We start from the raw sequence: 20898 nt of genomic DNA on the forward strand, positions 1-20898 counted from the left end.
GTGCGGAGCCGGTGAGCGGCGTCGGCCAGGAGGGGGCAGGGGCGGGAGGGGTGAGGGCCCGGGCGGCTTTTCACGAAAAGAAGTGGGGTCGTCTCGGCGAAACCATTCGGCGAGTGCGCGGCGCGGCGGGCTCCGTGCGGCCGCCCGCTGGGGGAATGGATTTTCCCGATTTCAGAAACAAACCCAAACAACGTAAGCGGGGCCGTGTGTGCTGACGCGGCGGCTCCGAGCTGGGCGGAGGGAGGCCGAGGCCCAGCGAGCCGGGACGGGCAGCCGGGGACTGCGCCGAGGGCCGCCGGCTGCGCTCCCGCCTCGCCCCGCCAGCCTCGGGAAGGCCTAGGTCTACACCGAGAGGTCCGGCTCCCCCCACACACACACCAGCAGCCCCCTCCAGGCCGGGCAGAGGCCGGAGGCCCTCGCCTGGGACCGCGGGCCCCAGGGAAGTCCCTCTCCGCACGGGCCTTGAGACGCTCGGTGCACACAGATCCCGCTCAGGACACCCCGCCCCAGCAAAGTAGAAGCTAAGGTCCCAGGGTCAGGCCCTAAGCCCATGGCTTCCCCAGGCCCCACAGCACAAAAGCTGACTCTCAGATAGTCCCCAGAAGCCGGGATGGACCTCTTCAAAACCTCAGCTCCACGGCTGCCTCCAGGTCCTCCCAGACCCCAGGAGGACAATGGCCCCTGGTTCCTGGCTGCATCCTGCCCTACACCCAGCCACGCTCAGATCAGGAACAGAGGAGGGAGGTGACTGGGCTCCCAATTCCCAGCCGTCACCTCTCCATGTCCACCTCTGGACAGGCCATCCCTAGGATGCAGGGAGCCTCCAGTAAACATTGCCGAGGGCTTTTTGTGTGTAACAATTGTAGGCCTCCCTAATGAGCGCACTGGGCAGTCACTCCACAGGCAGGCCCTCCTGACCTGGCACTCCACACATTCCCTCTGGGAGCCAGGCCCACCCAGGCCCCAGGGTCTAGAACTTGCAGCCAGATTCTGTGGGGGCCTGGGTGGGCATCTGCCACCGTGGGGGCCTAGAAACCCAGAGGGGGGCACTGTGGTGTGGGCCCTCTGGTGCTGCCCGTGAGATGCCTGGCATGGGGCGCTCCCTGGACGCCCCTGGCATGGAGCGCTCCCTGGAGAGGAGGCTTGAGAAGGGGAGGAGGGGACAATCCTCTCACCCACCCCGACCTTCCTCCCCAGGCCAGGGTGTGGGCTCCCTCTCCCCATCCCTCCTGCCTTCCCCTTTGGAGATGACTGGAACTCTGCTAGAGGCTAGCCATCTTCTAGTATACAGTGAGAGACCGCCTGCCCTGTTATCCCGGTGACCTAGTGAGTCATGAAGGTAAAGCCTTTGATCAGTGTCCAGGATTCCCTGCAGGAGCAGGCTCCCAGACAGTCTGTGTCCAACTCTGGGTACCCCCAAATTCCCCACTTGCAATGGAGAGCACAGATGCTGCATACGCGGGCTGCTGGAAGCGGGAAGAGGGCACGAATGTGTGTGCTGTGGAGGATGGGAGCTTGTTGCCTGGGGGGACAGGACCGTGCCTGGGGTCAAAGGGTGGGTGCATTCTTGGTGAGCCCGGTCCTATCCAGGAGCTGGCCTGCTGGATCCAGGCGCCCAGGCACCCCCAGGTCCACCGTGGGTCCCGCAGTGGCAGCCGCAGCAGGGCAGAGCTGTGCGGGAATGATGGTGCGGCGGCTCTGTGACCCTCTCTGCGTCTGAGAGCCGCGCTGGGCCTGCTAGGCGGCAGAGTGCCCGTGCCAGGGGAAGGCCGGCCGAGTGGCACCCAGCACCTCCGGCGGTGCGGTCGCAGGAAAAGCTGCTACCTCGCACCACGCCTAAAGCCCCGTTAGCCGATACCGCCCAGCGTCGCCCACAGACCCGCAAACCCAGCTCGCAGAGGTGAGGCGACCCAAGGCTGCCCAGGCTGCAGGGAGGGGCGCAGTCCAGACATCTTAACTCGGCGCCCCACCTTTCCCGAGGGAAGAGAGGGAGGGGAGGTGCACGACTCCCGGGCGCCGACCGAGCCAGCCGGGCGGGCTGCGCCTCCTCCACCCCACCCCGGCCTGAGGCCAGGCCTCCACCGGCGCCCCGAGCCCAGGTCCGCTCCAGCCCCGGGAGGCCGCCGCGGGCACCTGCGGCCGCGGGCAGGCGCCGCCCTTCCCCCGGGCCTCCGCCTGCCACTGGCGCGGCCGGGCGGCCAGCTCCGGGCGGCGGCGCGGGTCGGGGGGATCGGCCGCGCAGAGCCCCAGGGGCCGGCGGAGGAGGGGGCGCAGGGGCGAGGTGAGCCGGGGCCGACCAGACTCGCCGACGCCGGGGAGACGCCAGGTGAGCGGCCGGAGCCGGGGCGGAGGAGGGGCGAGTCGCCCCGCGGCGCCGCCTTACCTGAGCTGCCCCCGGGAGCCGGCCGCGGACCGCACGTCCAGGCCTGCGCCGGGCAGGGCCTCCGCGACCCCCGGTGCGGCCGAGCGAAGGACGGATCCCGCCCCGGAGAGGGCCAAAGCCACAAAGACCGTGGTCAGCAGGGACGGACGGGGCGGAATCGGCGCCGGGAAGACGGACAGGACCGAGGCACTCCAGAGAGGCCGAGGCCGGCCGAGCCAGCAGGCAGCCGGCGAGGACGGAGCTGCGGCCGGACCCACCGCCGGCGCCCGGTCAGGGCTGGGGAGACCCGGGCCGCAGCTCCGGGCTGAGCACCCGGCCGCCCCGCGAGGGCCTCCGGCCGGCCTCCAGCTGGGACCCTCACCACCCCGGACCGCGCTCCTCCCCTCGCAGCCCGGGAGGCCTTCCGGGTGGGTCAGTCCAGGATGGAGACCCTCCCCTATCTGCCGGCCAGAGCCTCACACCCCAGCCAAAGCCAGCCAGCCCCGCTCCATCTCCACGCCAGCGCCCGGGACCCAAGGACGGACCCAAGGACGCACTGCAACCAGAACAGCCTAGGAAACCCAAGACGGGAACCCAGGACCCCAGGCCACGGGGCTGGGTCTCTAAGCCGTGCCTGGGTGGGACCGGTGGGGAGGGGGAACGGCGGAGAAGGCCCGCTAACCCTCAGCTCTTAGCCCCCCATCCCCGCCAGTCTGTGACCTCCTGCCGGCCTGCAGCGCTGGGGACTCTGCTTCCCCCGGTGGGGTGTCCAGAGGAGGACAGGTGGGGAAGGCGGGGCCGGGGAAAGCTCCGTGGAAAAGAGCATGGTTCGCAAAGAGGAACGTTCTCCAGAGGCAGCCTTGATGGGTTTAAAATGCTCAGGGTCGTTCGGCTAAGCAGAAGCCAGCCAGGTGTAGACAGCCCAGGGCAGACCCCGCTTGGGCGAAGATACACTGAAGGAAGCCCGCCCAGCCGGAGTGCCCGCCCATGCTGCCCGTCGCTTTTAAACACTTTTTGTTTTTATGGTGGAAGTTCCTAAATATAAAACAAAACTAGAGGGGGCGACGTGGAAATGAGCCCCAGCCATCCTGATCCCCCTGCTCCTCTCCTGTTTATTTTTACTAATTAATTTGTTTATTTTTGTTGTCAGAGTTTAAAGCAAATTTAGACAGCACATCATTTCGCGGATAAGTACATAAGCACATCTTAACTTTTAAAAATAACAACCCGGCTGTAAATTACAACTCCAAATAAAGCCGCAGAACACTCAGAAGCAGCTGGCGCTTGACGTGGAAACGCAACCCCTTTCTGTTTCAACTTCATTGCAATGTCCAGATAGTCAGCAACAAGCATTATTAACGGGGTGTGTGTGTGTGTGTGTGTGTGTGTGTGTGTGTGTGTGTGTGTGTGAGAGAGAGAGAGAGAGAGAGAGAGAGAGAGAGAGAGAGAGAGAGAGATTAGGGACTAAACTGTTAACTTTTATAGTGAAAAAAGAAAGCTAATAAACCAGAAGTGAGGCCAAGCTGTGGACCCCACAGCAGCCGTTGAGGGCTCGGCCCTCCCTCCTGCACTCGAGCCTGTTCGCTCTCCACCCCTTTGTTGGCGCCTGCTGGAGACACGGAGCTTAACGCTGGGAGCCCCGGGCTGGCCCCTCCAGCCCACCTGGAGGACCTGGTGAAATTGGGCTTTGAGAAGATGCTGACTGAGAATGACTGTGAGAGCTGCTCCACTTCCCAGCTGCTTGGCGGCGGCGCCTGCTCTGGCCCCTGGAACGGCCCCTTGGCAAATGGACTCAGCCAGACGATCAGGACAGGCAGGAAGGGACCACAGGGCACAGCAAGAGGGTGGGAACTTACGGGGATCTGGTTAGGGGCCCCAGGGAGGACCCAGGCCTCCCTGGGAATCCATGCTCCCTCTAAGCCTCCACTTTCCCTTCCAAGGAGCTTTTGGGAGGGATCAGATGGCCAGGGAGGGTACTTGGACAGACAGGCAGGGGAAAGGAGAGAAGCCCCAGGCCTTCCACTTCCCTCCTGGTGCTCCCTCACCTGCCAGCCCAGCTTCTTGGCCTTTACCCACCTGGGTGCTTTCTGGTGTGCTCAGAGCCAAGGCTCTGGGAACCATCTCTAAGGGTCTTTGGCTTCAAGGGCAGGCCAGGAGTCCTCAGTTAGTAGGGAATCCCAGGAGCCCTCAGTTGTCAGCAGCGGCTTGGGATGAGGCAGGAAGGACTGAACCCTGGGCACTGCCAGCTTGCTGAGCCCAGGGCCTGGGGTGGCCAGGTGACCGCCTGGGATGGTGCAGGCACAGTCTGGACCAGGAATCCTTGACCAGCCGCACACTCCACATTTTCCCAGTCTGAGGACAGGGTCCTAGAGCCCGAACAACACATTCTCCAAGCCTGCAACATCTTAGGGGTCCTTCCGGGTGCTCTGGGTAAAGAACCCCCTGCAAAGGTCCCCGGGGCCCAGCTCTGAGAAGGGACCTTATTTGCACTCTCCACTCAGCCAGCACTGGTGGGGGATTCAGTTCTTGTGTACCCAGAGGATTGAGTGGGCTGGAGAAAGTGAGTCACTAGGGGCCACCAATATTGTGCACTGTAGGAATTGGGGAGGGATGTCTCTGTGGAGCTGGCCTGGGGGTTCCCACTGGTCTCTCTCAAATCACAGCAGGCTCTGCAACGCAAGTCACATACCCCAGTGGTCAGTCTTCACCATAGGTGTGAGTTGGGGAAACTGAGGCCTGGTATGAATAGAATGAGCTTGCCCATAGGGCTCCTCTTTCAGTAGGACTGGCCCGCACAGAGGCCTCAGGTCCCCGGCTCTATTTTTTTTGGAGGGTGTGGGTCTGTGGATGGAGCCCAGGGGCATTCGACCTCCGAGCTACTTTTTTATTCTTTACTTTGAAACAGGGTCTGCCCTATTTTTTACTCTTTACTTTGAAACAGGGTCTGCCTTATTTTTTATTCTTTACTTTGAAACAGGGTCTCACTGAGTTGCAGAGGGCCTAAGTAGCTGAGGCTGTCCACGAACCGCAATCCTCTGGTCTCATCCTGGTCTCATCTACCTTTTTGCCCCAACGAAGGAGCTAGAGGCTTTACTGCTGGAAGCCCTGTGCAGCTCAGGGTGGCTGTGCTAGGGCCTCACTTACAGGGAGGGTGAGGCGAGAGGTGGAACCAGGAGGAGGGTGCACGAGGAGATAGATCGAAGCCCTGGTGCCAAGAGCGGAGCCAAGATTGCTAGATGGTTGGAGAGCAGGGCTGGGGGAGGGGGGGCAGGCGCACCCCAGGCTGGTCCTGCGCACCCTCTAGGGCTTCCTGAGCCCTGTGCAGAACCACCAGTTCTCTGCTCTGTGCCACCCTCGGGGACCCCTCCAGAAACTCTTGGGAAGTTATGGCAGGGAGGGCTTCCCTGTGCCCGGTGGCTGGCCCCGCTCTGTAGGCTCGCTGTAGCACAAGGTCCACTACTAGCAGAGGGGACACTGCTTGGCCCTTCTCTGTGCCGGGGCAGAGCCTCCCCTTCTCTCCACCCCGCCCTCCCAAGCCCTGAGCCAGGGGGCTCAGACACGGCTCTGCAGCCCAGTACACTGATCCTACCTGAGAACCACAGCCCCTCTCTAGGACTCTGCCCGGCATTTGAGTAACACAGATCCTTCCTGGCTCCGCTTTGCCTTTCTCCGCGGGAGGACATTCTAGGGTGTGCCCTGCAGGCCCCTGGAGTCAAGTGGCTCCCCAGGGTCTTGAGCCTGGCTGCTCAGGGACCTCTGCTGAGGACACTTCTGTGGTTGACGGGACCCGCCCTGTGAACCTCAGCCCTGTGGACCTCAGAGGAGCCCTGTCGTTGCCACAAGACCTCAGACTCCACTGCTGAGGACTATCAAATAAAATGGTTGTGTCACGGCAATAGCTCCAGTGTCCTGCGTTCTAATTACCTGGTTCTCAAAAGGCACTAGGAGAGGTCCCTCCAGGAGATGTCCCTGTGGTCAGGACTGACACTGGCAGACCAGAACAGCACGGCCAAATGCCAAGCGCACCTGGTGCATGGAGGGCAAGAGGCAGGGAGACCACCGCCCACAGCCCACCCGAGGGGGACCTGCGCGCCCTGCCCAGTGGCATTCAGTGACTGTGCCAGGCCAGCACAAAAGCCAGAGGCACTGAAGGAGGGGCACCGAGGGAGGGGAGACACTGCTCCTCTGAGTTCTGTGGGGACACCTCACCGCCTTCTGGGGCGACAGCCAGGAGGCCTTTGAAAATACATTCATTTTGATGAAGTCTGTATAAATCGCTCCCAGTCAAAGCGTAGCAAAAAATTAGTTCTTGTTTGTTTGGCTTATTTCCGCAGTACAAGAGACTGAACCCAGAGCTTCCTGAGTACTATACTAGGTGAGCGCTATCACTGAGCTACATCCCCACCCCAGAACTGGTTTTATTAGAAAGCGATTCAGGACAGCTCCTCTGCAGGCAGAAACCCCAAAACCCAGCTGAACCTTGGGGAATCGGGGTTGCAGACTGGACTTACGGCCAAGGACCCCTGCCCAGGCCGCAGGAGCCTCTCAAAATATACATCCCACCCCCTGTGGGGACGGGGAGCAAGGGCGAGGATCCACAGGGCGCCAGCTGCCAAAGGCCTGGCCTCAGAGCACAGGGAACCTTCCTGGACCAGGCTGGGGCCGGGCACGCGGAGATGGACTGCCAGTCCCCTGGTCCCCTGGCGCCTTCTCCTAGGCTGTCTGGCGCCCGCCTCCAGTGCCCCAGGCTGAGTGTGGCCCAGTTGCTGCCCATCTCAGCGGCGGATAGGCTCCCAAGTGAGGGGAGATGGGCAGGGCTGGCTTTCCAGGGGCCCCATTGGGTAGGAAAGGGATCCTTTCCAAGCTGGACGACTTAACTCCCCTGGACTCAAAAACACAACACATGAAGTGTTCCTGCCCACAGGGCAGAGTCCCATCAGCATCCATAGCAGGCAGACGGACTGGGCGGCCCAGTGACCAGACCGTTAGAATATCGTCCCTTAAGAGCCTTTAAGGTGGGCCCTGAGCCCCCAGGCCAATGCTTTGCAGCCTGGGAGCTGGTCCCACCGGCAGTGCCAATATTTGTTCTAACTCCTCAAAACTCCTGCGTGGCTAAGGGCGGTGGGCACAGAGGCCCTGGTGACCAGAGCTGGCGGTCAGCAGATTCTTCACCGGCCTCCAGCTTCTGGCTTGAGCCCAGTCCTGGGGACTCTGGGGCACAAGGTCACCTGTGCTTCCTTGTCGGCTGCTCTTGGACACTAAGATTTCTGTGGAAGTCCAGCTAGACTTCCTCACAGGCTGGGAAGGCGATTGGGAATCCCACAGGCAGCAGCAAGTCAGCACTGGGAAGGCGCAGGGAAGATGCCACAGCCAGACACCAGAGGAGGGGCCCTGCCCAGGGACCACAAAGTGAAACCAGAAAATGTCCCTTTTTATTCCATACGCAAATAAGTATATTCATCTAAAAAAAAAAAAAAAAAGTCTTCTCCAGGGGACCCGGAGCCGGCAGCTGGGAAAGAAGCCCAGTCTCTGTCTCTGGGGACCTGAGACACAGATCCTGCCCGCCAGGCCTGCTCCACCGCCCCCAGGAAGGGGCTGGCCACCCTTTCCCAGGACTGTGGTGGGATCCCTGTGGAGGAATCCCTGCAGCGTCCCAGGAAAAGGACATTTAGTGTTGGGGCAGTATTGTGGGGACAGTCACCTCCAAGTCCCTGGACCTCCGACATCCGGCTTTCGCTTTGCTTTGCCTGCTGCTGAGCAGGAGGGAGCCGGGCTTGGGCTTGCACTCCCACCGTCTGGATCATCTCCCACCAGCCCTTTCCAAGGGCTCCGGCCCTGCGGGTCCGAAGCCACAGCCACAGGGTCCCGGTACATTCTGCAGGGGCTCCCCTGAGTACGGAGAGACCGAGGGTCCACGGAGGTCCGCAGCGACCTCACACGAGGCCGGGCATCTGCGCTCGCAGGAAGGGCACGGAGGCGGCAGCGGGGAAGGCGGCCAGCGGGTAGGCGAGGGTCCCCGAGAAGCCGAGCAGCGGGGGCGCGGGCGCAGGCGGCGCCAGCGGGAAGGGCAGCGCGGCAGGGGCCCCGGCGGTGGGCGCAGCGGGCGTGCCGTCCCGGTACAGCACCGGCACGCGGACCAGGCGCTGCGCGCCCGGCGGGGACAGGCTGGCCGCCTCCAGCTCCGCCGCCAGCTGCCGCTTCCACTTGTTGCGGCGGTTCTGGAACCAGATCTTCACCTGGGTCTCCGTGAGCTGCAGGGAGGCGGCCAGGCCGGCGCGCTCGGCGCTGCTCAGGTAGCGCTTCAGGTCGAAGGTGGACTCCAGCTGGAAGACCTGGCTGCGCGAGAACACCGTGCGCGTCTTCTTCTTGCGGCCGCCGCCTCCGCGGGCCTCCCCGGCCGCCGCTGGGGTCGGGGCCTCGGCCAGCCCCGCCGCCTCCTCCCCGCCCGCCGGGCCCTGCGCCGTGGGCTCCGCCGCCTCCCGCGGGGCCGCTCCGGGCCCGGGCACCCGGGGCCAGCCCTCGGCACGGCCCAGCTCCTCGCAGGTCTCCGGCGAGTCCCGGTCACTGGCTGCAGGGAGAGAGGGCAGAGCGGTTGGTCCTGGGGACCCCGGCTTCAGGCCACGCACGGGCACGCTCTGTAAGTGTCCCCCACAGGGCCTGTGCGGGATGAGCGAGGAGGAGAGACCGCGATCTGCTGCCAGCCCGCAGAGGAGCCACTCGCTCGGCCCTGGAGAAGGGCCGGCAGCGGAGAAAGAAGAAAAAAAAGGCATAAATAGCAGGCTGGCCCCCCTCCCCGCCCAGGCCTTTTGGATAAAAAGCACCAAGACCCGCAGAAACCCGGGACAAGAGGAGAGGTGTCCCTCTAGAAGATGTATATAAAACTATCAATGGCGATCTCAAGGAGAGGGGACAAGGAGCCCTGGGGAGAGCTCGGGGGTTGTGTGTGTGTGTTTTTTGACACTCTGTACCTAATATATAATCTAAAATTACAATGAGAAAGAGAGCAAGAGAGAAAGGAGAGAGAAAGGAGGAGAAGGAGGAGGAGGAGGAGGAAGGGAGAAAATAAATATTTTTTTTTAAACCAGAGCCATGGGGACCTACAGGCACCATCCCCGGGGCAAGCCTTCAGACAGGAAAAATGACCAGCAGCCCCTGCTCACCTGCTCCCAGGAGGCTTCCCTAGTGCAAGAAAACACCCATGGAAGGACAGATCACCCCAAAAGGAAACCTCACTTGGTACTTGATACTAGTATCACTTGATACTAGGTCACTCACCCCCTGCACCCTGCTTAAAGGGGGCAGAGGGAGGACCATAGGGCACCCAGCTCCAGTCACCCTCCAGACTGCCTGCAGGTTTACAGAGGCCCACGGGGTGTCCTGGAGTTCATGTTCTCCGTACCAAGCTCTTCCTCTCCCCAAGGCAGGAGGAGGCCCCGGGTGCAAGGCTGCCGCCGCAGAGCCTGTGCTAAGCAAGGCAGCACTCCCTCCGCGGGGTCCTGGAGTCCAGCTCCAACCTGCCCGCCCTTTACCACGTGGCCCCCAGCAAAGGCAGGCCCAGCGGACTGGGGCTAGACCAGGTGGAATGGGGAAGGCCCAGAACTCAGTGCAAGCACTTGGTGGGCTGTGTGTGCGGCCGGGCTCTGTGCCTGTGCCCACCATCTTGCTGGGCCCCTGCCCACCCCATGGTGTGGCCCCTTTGGGTGCCCAGAGCATCAGGGAGCAGGCTCGTGCTCCTGCAACCAGCTCTGGCAAGTCCCCGCTTCCCCGCACCCTCCAACCTGGGCTCACCGCGACACTAGGCTGGCTTGCCCGCCCTGGCGCAAAACTGAAACCCTAACCCGCTTGGTACAAAATGAGGAGCTTTCTCTGTGGGAGCTGATGCCTGGGCCCGGGGGGAGCAGGGGACCAAATTCCACTCACACAACATCCCCCCAGGGGTGTTAAAGAGAATCGCTCAATTCCAGGGGGACCGAGGGGCCTGCTCGCAATTACGGTGGGGTACATCGTACCCCGCCTTTGTACAAGGAGGTCACTGCCACGCCAGGAAGGGGGCTATCCACCTGCTGAGAGGGGTCTGAGGCCACGTACTCTATACTCCCTTGGCACACACAGAATTGCAGACACCACAGGGATTCCAGAACTCGAGCTTGGAAAGCCATCCTTCGCTGGCAGCTCACTCTGTGTTTGGGGGAGTGTGGCAACGTGGGACTGGTTTTAATGGCCACCCTTCCAAGGGTCTCCCTCCAGAGGGCAGGTCCGTAAGGGAGGCGCAGGGACCCTCTGGGAGGGCGCAGAGCCCAGGGGTTAGGACAAGCAGCCGAGCGGGTTCTAGGGCAGAGAAACCTCTACCAGAGTCTCCTAGCCGCTGAAAAGGGAAATCCAGACTGAGGAAGGGGAGAGACAGAGAAAGGTGGGCGGAGTGGGCCTGGGGGGCTTCAGAATGGCTCCCCGGTGCCTGGCAGAGCTCTGGGTCCTGGGAGGCCCTGGAGGGAGGCCCATCCCTGCCGCAAGCCAGCAAGGAGGAAACGGGGCTTTGTGGGGCGCCGCCGCTGCGGGAGAAGCCCCTCCACGCTGCTGCCAGCGGTGGCGCCCTCTGCTCGGCGTCCGTTCATTTGCTGCTTACTATTTATTTGGTTTGTGTCGGGGTTTGCGCGCCTGCCTCCGTCCATCTGCTGGCTATTCTGGCGGGGGCCTTTCCTGCTCCCCCTCTTCGTCGCCCCTCCGCTCACCACATTCGGCCGGCTCCCCATACTTCCCCTTTCTGTCCTCCCGCCCTCTCTCGGCTCCCCTTTCCTCTCCGTCTGCAGCCCGGGTCCCCAGCCCCCTCGCCGGGTGGCGGGCTCCCGGGGGAGAGGGCGGCGCCACACTCACCGTCAGGGCTGAGGCCGCCCCCGTAGCCGCCGGGCGCCCGCGGGCACCAGCGCGCCGCGCCCCCGCAGCCGAGCGCGAAGGGCGGCCCGGGCCCGAGCCCCAGCGCCCCGGCCCGCGCCTGCCCGCCCGCGCCCGCGCGCAGCCGTCCCCGCCGCGGGGGCCGCGCCCGCCCGGCGTCCTCGTCCTCGGGGTCGCCGTCGTCCTCGTCCTCGGCGGCGGCGCGCCCCGCGCCCTTGGCCTCGGCCGCCAGCAGGTTCTCGATGAGGAAGGAGGAGGCGCGGGCCGGCGTGGCGCGCCCGGGCTCGGTCAGCTCGCCCGGCATCGCGGCGCGCCGTCGGGGCCGCCCGCTCGGTCCCCGGGCCGGGCTGGGCTGGGCTGGGCCGGGGTGCGCCGACCGCGCCGGGCAGCCCGCTCGCCTTTCACGTCGCGCCGGCTCGGGGCGGGCCGGGGGCGGGCCGGGGCGGGGCGGCGACCCCCAGCGCGGCGCGGCCCCGAGCCGCGGGACCCTGCGCCCGCGCCGCCGCGCTCCGCGGGCCTGGCTCCGCGCCGGGGCGGGGCCTCGCGGGCGGCTGCCCATTGGCTGCGCGGCCCGGGGAGGACCGGGCGGGCCAATCGGCGTGCGGCGGGGGCCAGAAGTGCCCGGCCGCGGGGCGCGCCCGGACCCGGGTCACCGTGGGTGCGCGTGCGCGTGCGCGGGTGCGCGTGCGCGCGTGGATGTCTGTGGGCGTGTGTAGGGAGGCTCGAAGACCTCGGGGCTCCCCAGAAACCACAATGGTTGGGCCGCAATCTTTTACTCTCTCCAGATTCCCGCGTGTAATTTAAAAATGGGACCTCTGCCAAAGCGGGGAGGCAGAAAATGTGGCATATTTTAATATTTACGCTTTTGGAAATGTGCTTTCAGTGCCAACTGTAGTGCGCTAGGACTCCCTCGTTCTGGGCTCAGTCTCTGTGCGAGGAAATCCAACCCCACGGGGCCCAGCACAGGGCCGCCCGGCGCCCCGCCGAGGGGAGCGCGTCCCCACTGCGCTGGCACCTGCACCGCGGCTCCCCGAGCCCGGGCCTGGAAAGAGTTGGGAGCTCCCGGCCTGCCGCTGCCCAGGGCCGGGCGTCTTGGCGACAGGCTCCGTCCCTCTTGGCGCCAGTAAAGAGTGGGGAGACCCTCTCCCGCTTCCAAGCCCGCGATGGAGGAACTTCGGTGGCCCTGGAGCAACTTCTGACCCACGTCGCCACGAGCAGGTGACCTCCAAGTCACTGAGTAGCTTCAGAGGTCTCAAATCCCACCTCCCGCTGAGGGTTGAGGATTTGCCCAGCACCTGAGTCACACGGAGGGCCCCCACGGAGCACTGATTGGAGGACACTGGGGGCAGAGGCAGAGCCAGCTGGACCTTACTGGCCTGGGGTCCTGGGAGCACCTTCTGATGCCTGCCAGGAAGGATTCGTGGTGCCCAGTGGTTGCAGCGACCAGGGCCAGGAAGTAGACTTATCTGTGGACTCAGGGCACAACAAAACAAACGAATAACCAGTGCCAGGGACTCACGGGGTTTTGAAACCTGGAGGAGCAGTGTATGCGGGTGGTCCCCTGCCCCCTTCCGTAGGCTACCGAGCTGAGGTCCCCAAGGAGGAGCAGTGAATGCGGGTGGTCCCCTGCCCCCTTCCGTAGGCTAGGACACCGAGCTGAGGTCCCCAAGGCCGCTCCCTGGGCTCTTCCTCTGGAGGGTCAGAGAAACTCCAAGAGGTAGAGGTACCCCTGACAGAGGGAGCTGAACCCAGAAGAATGGGCCAGAATGACTACCCAGATTCGTGTGGAGGAGAAGCGTCCAAGCCTTGGGCAGATACCACCTAATCGAGGGCTTTTAACAAATGGGGAAACTGAGGCCAGAGAGGGGCCCGAATAAAAAGTCGATGGCTGTGGGAAGGGGTGCCGTTTAGATAACCATCCGAATCATGCAGGTTGGGGGCACCGGTAAGTGTCCCCCCTCCCATCCCCCTCCATCCATCCACAAGCCTGCCTGCGAGGCTGGTGCCCAGATTTCAACTTCTCTGGCACTTTTGGGGTGCAGTGTCTCTACCTTATACCTGGTGGCACTTCCTCAGAGCCTGGATTCTAATTCCCACCTCTCTGGACATTGTGTCCCTGGAAGTGACACTTCGAGTTTGGAGTTCCGTAACCCCAGATAAGCGTGGCCAGCTGGGGCCACAGGACTGCCAGAGGAGCAGGCGACACTCCTGCAGGGGCCACTCGCACACCGGTTAGCCTAGGAGAAGGGCCTGGCCCCTGGCACGGACCTAGGGCACCATGGCAGAAGTGGGTGCGAGGCAGCCGCAGGCACGTGGCACGAGTCCGCCGCAGCTCTGGACAGACGCTGGCTCCAAGTTTAGTTCCCAACAAGGCTGCAGCGGTGAAGCCCCTGGCTGCTCTTGCAGGCGGGCATCTGCCGTGGGGAGAGTCATTCAGTGCCCTCCCAGGCCACTGCCCCAGCGTTCAGTGCTGGGCCTGGGGGCCTGGGGCCAAGGAGAGCAGAGACTGCAGGCAGCCTTGCTGGCTCTGGTGCAGGTCGGTGGCAGGATGCTCTCTGCTCAGGGACAGCCTGGGAGGAAGAGTCAGCACGCTCTTGCTCTCGGAAACTGACCCTGATGTTGCTGTGGGGATCTCTGGTGCTCCTGGGGCCTGAGGTGCTCTTTAGGGATTAGGCAGAATTCCTGGGCCAAAGAACTGCTCCAAGCTGAGGCGTGGAGCCAGAAGCCAAGTCAAGTGTGCCCCTCCGTCCCTTATTGCCTTTCCAGGTGCCTTTCAACTGTCTCCCAGGGTTGGATGGAACCACCTTGGGCCGACCAGCTACTCCAGAGGAAGCCCAGTGCTCTCTCTGCTGGACAGCTACCTGCCCAGGGATCAGGCGTCCATTGGCGTCCCTGCCTGCATCCCGGTGCTGGCTGGGCTGGACGCCAAGATGCCCTACCAGCCTGAGGGAATCATCTGATGGGAATGATCCCAGGAGCCCAGCTCAGAGGCTCAGACTCCAGGAGGCCAGTACTTGTTTCGTTTTAATAAATATTTTCTTTTGAAACTCTTTATAGAATGTCTATTTTTTTTTAATTTAAAAACGTCTTCTTTCGGGCTTCTTTCATCCCTCCGCCCAGTTTTACTCCTCACCCTACCCCTGCCACCCAGATGTCAGCTCGGATGTATTAACTTACAAAACATTTGACTTCTCACTTGTTAAAGAGCAGCCATCCCTGGGTATCCTGGGGGAGGGAGGAAGAGGGGTTGGTACCAGGCCTCCCAGACCCAACCCCACACTCAAATCCCTGGTGTAAAGAAGCCATGTTTACATACAGCTCCTGTGTTCCTCCTGTGTTCTCTGAACGAGCTCGAGATCCTTGATAACGTTGCACACAGCGTAAGTGCAATCTAAATCGTTGTGACTGGGCTTGCAGAAGAACGACAAAGAGAAAAGCCTACATATTCAGACAGCCACAGATTTTCTTTTGAGTATACACATTGTGATACTGGGAATCAAACCCAGTTTTTGACCTGTGGCTGCTCGAATCTGAGGACGTGGAGCCTGCCGCTAAAGAAGGACCTCTGCTTGTGCTTAGGTGCACCCAGCCAAGAAACAGCCAGCCCCGCGCCCCTCACTCCAGCTGGGAAGCGCCCCAGCCCCTGCCCGCCTCTCCACCCCTCCGTGCTGGGGGCCGCCCCTAGGGGTGTTGCGCGGCCACACCTCTTCAGTTTTTGTTTTGTTCTGAAAGCCTTACCAGGTGCTGAGAATCTTGCTAAGTTGCTGAGGCTGTCCTGGAACCTGCCTTCCTCCGGGCTCAGCCTCCCATGCGCTGGATAATGGGCCTGCGCCACCAAGCCCGGCTCGCTGCCTGTTTCAACCCTCTACAAACTGTCACCTGCCTGACATGGCTCTGTTGCTCGGTCGCATTGCTGGTGTAAATAGCCCTTCATTGGGTATTGAGGTCCTTGTAAAATCTATGTTATGGATGGCTTGTTTCCAATTCGTGAAGTCTGGGTCCAATTTGAAAACTATGGTATGAGGTGCGGCAGACAGCACATTTGCTCCTTTACCTGAGGCCAGTGCTGGTGGTCTGCTGAGGGGCCCATAGGGGGTCTTTCCTGGTGACCTGGGCCTTCTCGGACACCAGTTCCCAGGAAGAGTGGGGTGGCAGCCACAGGCGTGGACAGCCAGGGGATCTCTAGCGCGAGATTTGCATAATTACTCCAGGATACTCTATCCATTAGAGGGGACGCGGCTTCTACCAAGTTCCAGGGGAGCAGACATAGACACTCCCCTTGGGCAGGAAGAATGCAAAGCCCCTTTGTCAGATCTGTGATGAGGAAAACTGCTTGGCCACTCAGGAAAACGCGGTGCTGAAACAATACTCGACCCCTCTGGGGGAGAGCGGGAGGTTGCTTTCAACTCTGCTCTTGCAAACAGTACCAGACCGAGCAGATCTGTCCATCTTCTTTAGTGTTCTGAGTTCTGGAGCTGGGTGCCTGAGAATGGAAATCGTAGGAGACAGGTCTACACAGACTGGATCCCGCTAAGCGCTTCAGAATCCTTCTCCGGAACAGCCGTGTCCATTTCCATTTCCTCTCAGCTCCCCAGCACTGCCCCGTCTGGTTTTCCAAGGCGTGGCTATTGGAGGCAAGGGGCCCTCTGGCTGGCTGCTTGCTGGTAGGGCTAAGGAACTGCAGGGCCAAAGGCGGGGCTGAGCTTGTTAGACCGCTGGGGGCTCGGATACTGCTGCTGGGAAGGTCGGGTCCCTGCAGACCACTTTAACGACTACGGATCTGGCCGTGTGTGGTGGCGGCAAACCTGAGATCCCAGTGGTTGGGAGGCTGAGTCAGGAGGAACGCAGGTTTCAGGACAGCCTCTGCAGCTTAGCAACTCTTAGCAACCTAGTGAGACCTCGTTTTCCAACAAAAATTAAAATAGGGCTGGGGTGTCGCTCAGAGGTAGAATGCCCCTCAGTAACATGAATTCTCATGAACCTCAGTGCCCCCCAAATATAGACCTCACCTTGCAGAGCAATGGGGGGCCGTGGAAGGCTGGTTGCCTTCTCTCTGCTCCTGGCTTGGCAGTCACAGGCAATTTTGCCCCCCACTGTCTCCCCCACCTCACAACCAGCACAGATCATCCTTGTCCAGTGAACTTGGGGCCCAGGCTCCTGCCCAGCTGTGAAGTGGGAATAGGAGATGCATACTGCACACCTGCTTGGGGCTTATGAGGTTAAAGGAAAACTGTGGTGTGGACAAGTCTCAGACATTAAAAGCACTGCACCTTGCAATCCCAGCACTTGAGAGGCTGAGGCAAGGAGGATCTTAGGTTTGAGGACAGCCTCAGCAAGTAGTGAGACTCTGGTCAACCTAGGGAGACCCTGTTTCCAAATAAAAACAAAATAGGCTGGAGGTGTAGATCAGAGGTAGAATGCCCCTGGGCTCAATCCCCAGAAACACACACACACACACACACACACACATACACACACACACACACACACTCACAACATTTACTTCCTTGTTTGTCTGTTTTGCTGTACCCCTGGAGATTGAACCCAGAGGCATTCTACCTCAGAGCTATGGAGCTAAGTTCCCAGCCCTATCTTTTATTCTTTATTTTGAGACGGGGTCTCATTAAGTTGTGGAGAGCCAACTGTGCACCACCACACCCCCTCCAGAAAAAAGAGGGACTGGAAATTCTTGGGCTGCCTTTAAGGGTGTAACCACTCTGAGCCTCGAGAAAGTCTCCCTTTAAAACTGGGGAGAAGATAATCATAACGCGTCAAGCGGATGCTCTCCAGAGTCCGCTCCACCAGGGCCGGAGGAGGGTGGGGGGGGAGGGGGAGGAGGAAGGAGCAGGGGAGGGAGGAGCGCGTCCTGGAGGGAGTCCTCCCGGTCCGCCCGCGGCCACGGCTCCCCGCCCAGCTCCCGAGCCTGCGAGCCCTGGTCGAGGTCCGCAAGGGACCGCCGGGTCCCCTCTGGGCTGGACTAGGGAGGACTCCGCAGGCCGGGGAGTCCTCCCGAATCCGCAGAGAAGCTCCTCCCCCAGGCGACGCCGGGGAGGGCCCCCCACCTGCTCAGACCCGCTCGCTGGGGAGGGAGCAGGGCCGGCGCCGGGGTCGGGCGCGGCGGTGTCCCGCGGACAGGATCCCCGCTCGGATCCGCAAGCTTTCTTCCCGCCAGCCTCTCGCACCCGTTTATTTTAAAACTTGCAAACAAAAAGTGGGGGGCCCTGCGTGGGGGTGTTGCTGGCCTGCAACCCCAGCCCCCGGGCTGGGGCTCCGTAGTCCAGTGCGGCCGAGTTAGTCCCCAGGACCAGTCGATCAGCGTCAATAATCAATTGATTTGACATCGTTGGGCGGAGCGCGCCACCCCACCTGTGCGCCCTGGGCTCCGGGACGCGCCCGCAGGTCCCCGGCAGGGCGGCGGTGGGTGGCCTCCCCGCCAGGTGGAGACCGGGAAGAACCCTCAGAGCCAGCGCTTTGGGAAGCGCGGACTGTGCGGCTGGCTCGGCAGTTTTTCCCGGAGACAGAACTTAACCAGCACGCAGTGTAAAGGGCCGAGTGTGGGCCCCGCCCGCGCCCAGCCCCCCGAGGTGGCGGCTCAGGACAGCACTCCGGGTGGCTCCCCGCAGGCCCCCGCGGCCCCGCAGGCTGCACTCCGAGCCCCGTCCCGGCCGCGGTCACTTTAAGGCCGGCGCTGGACGTCTGGTTTCCACGCGCACCCCGCGGTGGGCGCGCTCGCCCCCGACCACAATGGGGCTCGGACTCGCGCTCCGACTTATCCAGACCCCGGGGACCTTCGGACGCGCGGCCGCCTGACCCTGATTGGAAGTGACTTGGGACTGGAGGAAAGGGGTTGGAACAAAGGACTGGGTGACCGCGGTGCTCTGGGTGACTGGGAGCCTCCCGCGGGCCACGGGAAGTTTCTGGAAACCCAAGCTGGCCGGCAGGGAGGAGCCCCGCCAGCCTGGACCCCTCCCCCACCCCGTGGTCTTGGAAGGATGCCTGTGGGGGCTGGCAAGGCCTGTTCCCCGGGTCCTGCAAACCCACGGCCTAGTTATCCCTCCCGCGGACGGGCTGGGAGGGGCTGGGACAATCTTGCTCCTCGCCCCCCTCCCAGGGGCTTAGACGCCTTCTTGTGACCCCTGAGAGCCCGGTGAGGACTGGGGCACCCATCCTGGCAGGTATTTTGAAAACTGGAATCCCCTTGGAGACCAGCTGTAGGGAGCTGGCTATGGAGTCGTTGTGCGTGTGCGTGCGTGTGTGTGTGTGTGTGTGTGTGTGTGTGTGTGTGTGTGTGTTGGGTACTGGGGATTGAGCCCAGGGGCATTCTATCTCTGAACTACACCCTCAGCCCTTTTTAATTTTTGTTTTGAAACAGGGTCTCCATAAGTGGCCGAAAGTCCCACTACTTGCTGAAGCTGTTCTTAAACTGGTGACCTTCTTGCCTCAGCCTCTTAAGTACAGGGAATGTGCTACCACACCAAGCCCTTCTTTATTTTCTTAATAATTGAACCTTAAAAAAAAAAACAGTTGGCCAGGCGTGGTGGCGCACGCTTGTAATCCCAGCATTCTAGAGGCTGAGACCGGAGGATCGAGGTTCACGGACAGCCTCAACTTAGTGAGACCCTGTTTCAAAATAAAGAATAAAAAATAGGGCAGGGGGTGTAGCTCGGAGTTAAATTCCCCTGAGTTCCATCCCCAGACCCACAAAAACCAAACAAACACAATTGAACCCAGGACTGTCCTATCTCCACACTACACTGAGCCCTATTTTGTTTTGGTTTTGAAACAGGATCTCACTAAGTCGTTGAGGCTGCCCTTGGGTCCGCAGTCCTCCAGTCTCAGCTTCCCAAATACCGGGATTGCAGGCATGTGCCACCATACCTGACTTTTTGTTTTCAAGCATTAGAATATAAAATTTATTTTAAGCCAGGAAAGAGTGGATGTGTAACACCTTATCAAACGACATGGTGATTCAGTTTCACATGCCCATATTTCCCAACTGGGGGGAAGAGCGGGTGTCCCAGGCGGTGCCCCAAGGCTGAGGGTTGGTGGAGAAGCCGGCAAGCAGCGATGGAGGTAAGGGATGGGTGTGTGAGAGGGGCGGACACAGGAACATCCTTTTGTGGTTTGCCTCTGTGTCCGCCAGAGGCTGGACTGCTTAGGTGGGTGGGGCGGGATGTAAGAGGTCTTCCCTGATTGGTCCACTGTGCCTGCAGCTGGGGGCCTGGCCCCACCCCCTGGGGACAGATCTGGGGTACCACTTCCTTTGCCTTCTCAGTCTGCTCAGAGCCCTCTTGAGGCTGGTCGCAGACCCTGGCAGGGAGCAGGCAGAGAGAGGGGCCCCTTAGTCGGGAGGCCCTTCCCTCAAGCCTGCTGTGACCATCACCGACTCCACAGGGAGTCCTGTGTGTAAAGCCTGTGGTACCTTCCTGAACACCCAGCCTGAGACCTGAGGAGTGTGTGTATGTGTGGGGGGAGGGGGCAGCTGTCAGGACCTCGTCCCTTGCCCCTCAGGTAAAGGGTTCTGTGTGCATACAGCCCCATCCTGCAGGCCCAGACACCTGCACAGACTATTGGGCGCCCGGTGGATCCCTGGTGCCTCCCTTGAGGGAGCAGATGTGGGGAGCGGTGGCCCCTACCTGCACTCAGCTCTACCTGACCCACGAGGGCCACTGTGCTCATCAGGCTTTTGGACGGAGGAAGTTTCTCTTTACACCCCAGGCTATTTGGAGCCCCCAGAAGAGGTAATTAGGCAGGGTGGGGCCTGGCTCTTGGCGCTCAGTTTCTAGTGGGCTCCCGGCACAGAGCCGGAGATGGACCAGAGACCAGCTTGGTGGTGCACACCTATAATCCCAGGCACTGGGGGGGGGGAGGGGGCTGAGGCAGGAGGATGGCAAGTTTGAGGTCAGCCTAGGCCACTTGGCCAGACACTATCTCAAAATAAAAAAATTGGGCTGGGAATGTAGCTCAGTGCCATAGTGCTTCTGGGCTCCATCCCCAGCACCACAAAACAAAACAAACAAAAACAAACCAATCGGGAACTCACTAACACACACTGCTTCTTGGATCTGAACCTACAGGCCCGGCAGGTCAGGCCAACTGCCTAACAGTCAGCCAGCCTTGCTTCTTTAGCGAGGTGGAAGCCTTCTGCTGAGGCTAATACGATATGATATTTGATTTGAAAACGCAGATGAGAGCTGGGGCTGGCGCAGCCGCTCCGTCCCACGGGCGCCATCTGCAGGCAGTCCGCAGAATGGACCTGATAGCTGCTCTCCCCCTCTACAAATACTCGGGCTTTCCCCTTCTTCACAGGCCCCTGAACCCACAGCTTAGAGCCACGTCCAAAACACAGATGGCACCATAATCTCCGCTGTGTCTTTGGGTCTTCCATGGAAGCAGAACCCACGTGAGGTTCAGAAACACCTCTTCCTCGTGTCCACTTAGAATCCCAGCATTTGGAAGGCTGAGTGAGACAGGAGGGCCGTGAACAGACAGCCTCAGCTACTTAGTGAGGTCCTTTGCAACTCAGTAAGACCCTATCTCAAAATGAAGAATAGAAAATCTGGCTGGGGGTGTAGCTTGGAGGTAGAATGCCCCTGGGTTCTATCCCCAGTACGGAAAAAAAAAAAAAAAAAAAGGAAGGAAGGAAG

General features: G+C 61.3%; 1 protein-coding gene across 1 annotated transcript; it reads right to left on the reverse strand.

Annotated features, from left to right (window-relative positions):
• Nucleotides 1-8295: 8295 nt before the first annotated feature.
• HMX1 (H6 family homeobox 1) lies at nt 8296-11555 on the reverse strand (the record flags this gene model as incomplete). The annotated part of the gene is made up of 2 exons (XM_080697593.1): nt 8296-8930; nt 11234-11555. The coding sequence occupies 2 exons, from the start codon at nt 11553-11555 to the stop codon at nt 8296-8298; spliced, it is 957 nt and encodes a 318-aa protein (XP_080553719.1).
• Between the last annotated feature and the right edge of the window lie 9343 nt (nt 11556-20898).

The sequence above is a fragment of the Muscardinus avellanarius genome (genome assembly GCF_963383645.1).
Source record: "Muscardinus avellanarius genome assembly, chromosome: 6".
Taxonomy (NCBI): Eukaryota; Metazoa; Chordata; class Mammalia; order Rodentia; family Gliridae; genus Muscardinus; species Muscardinus avellanarius.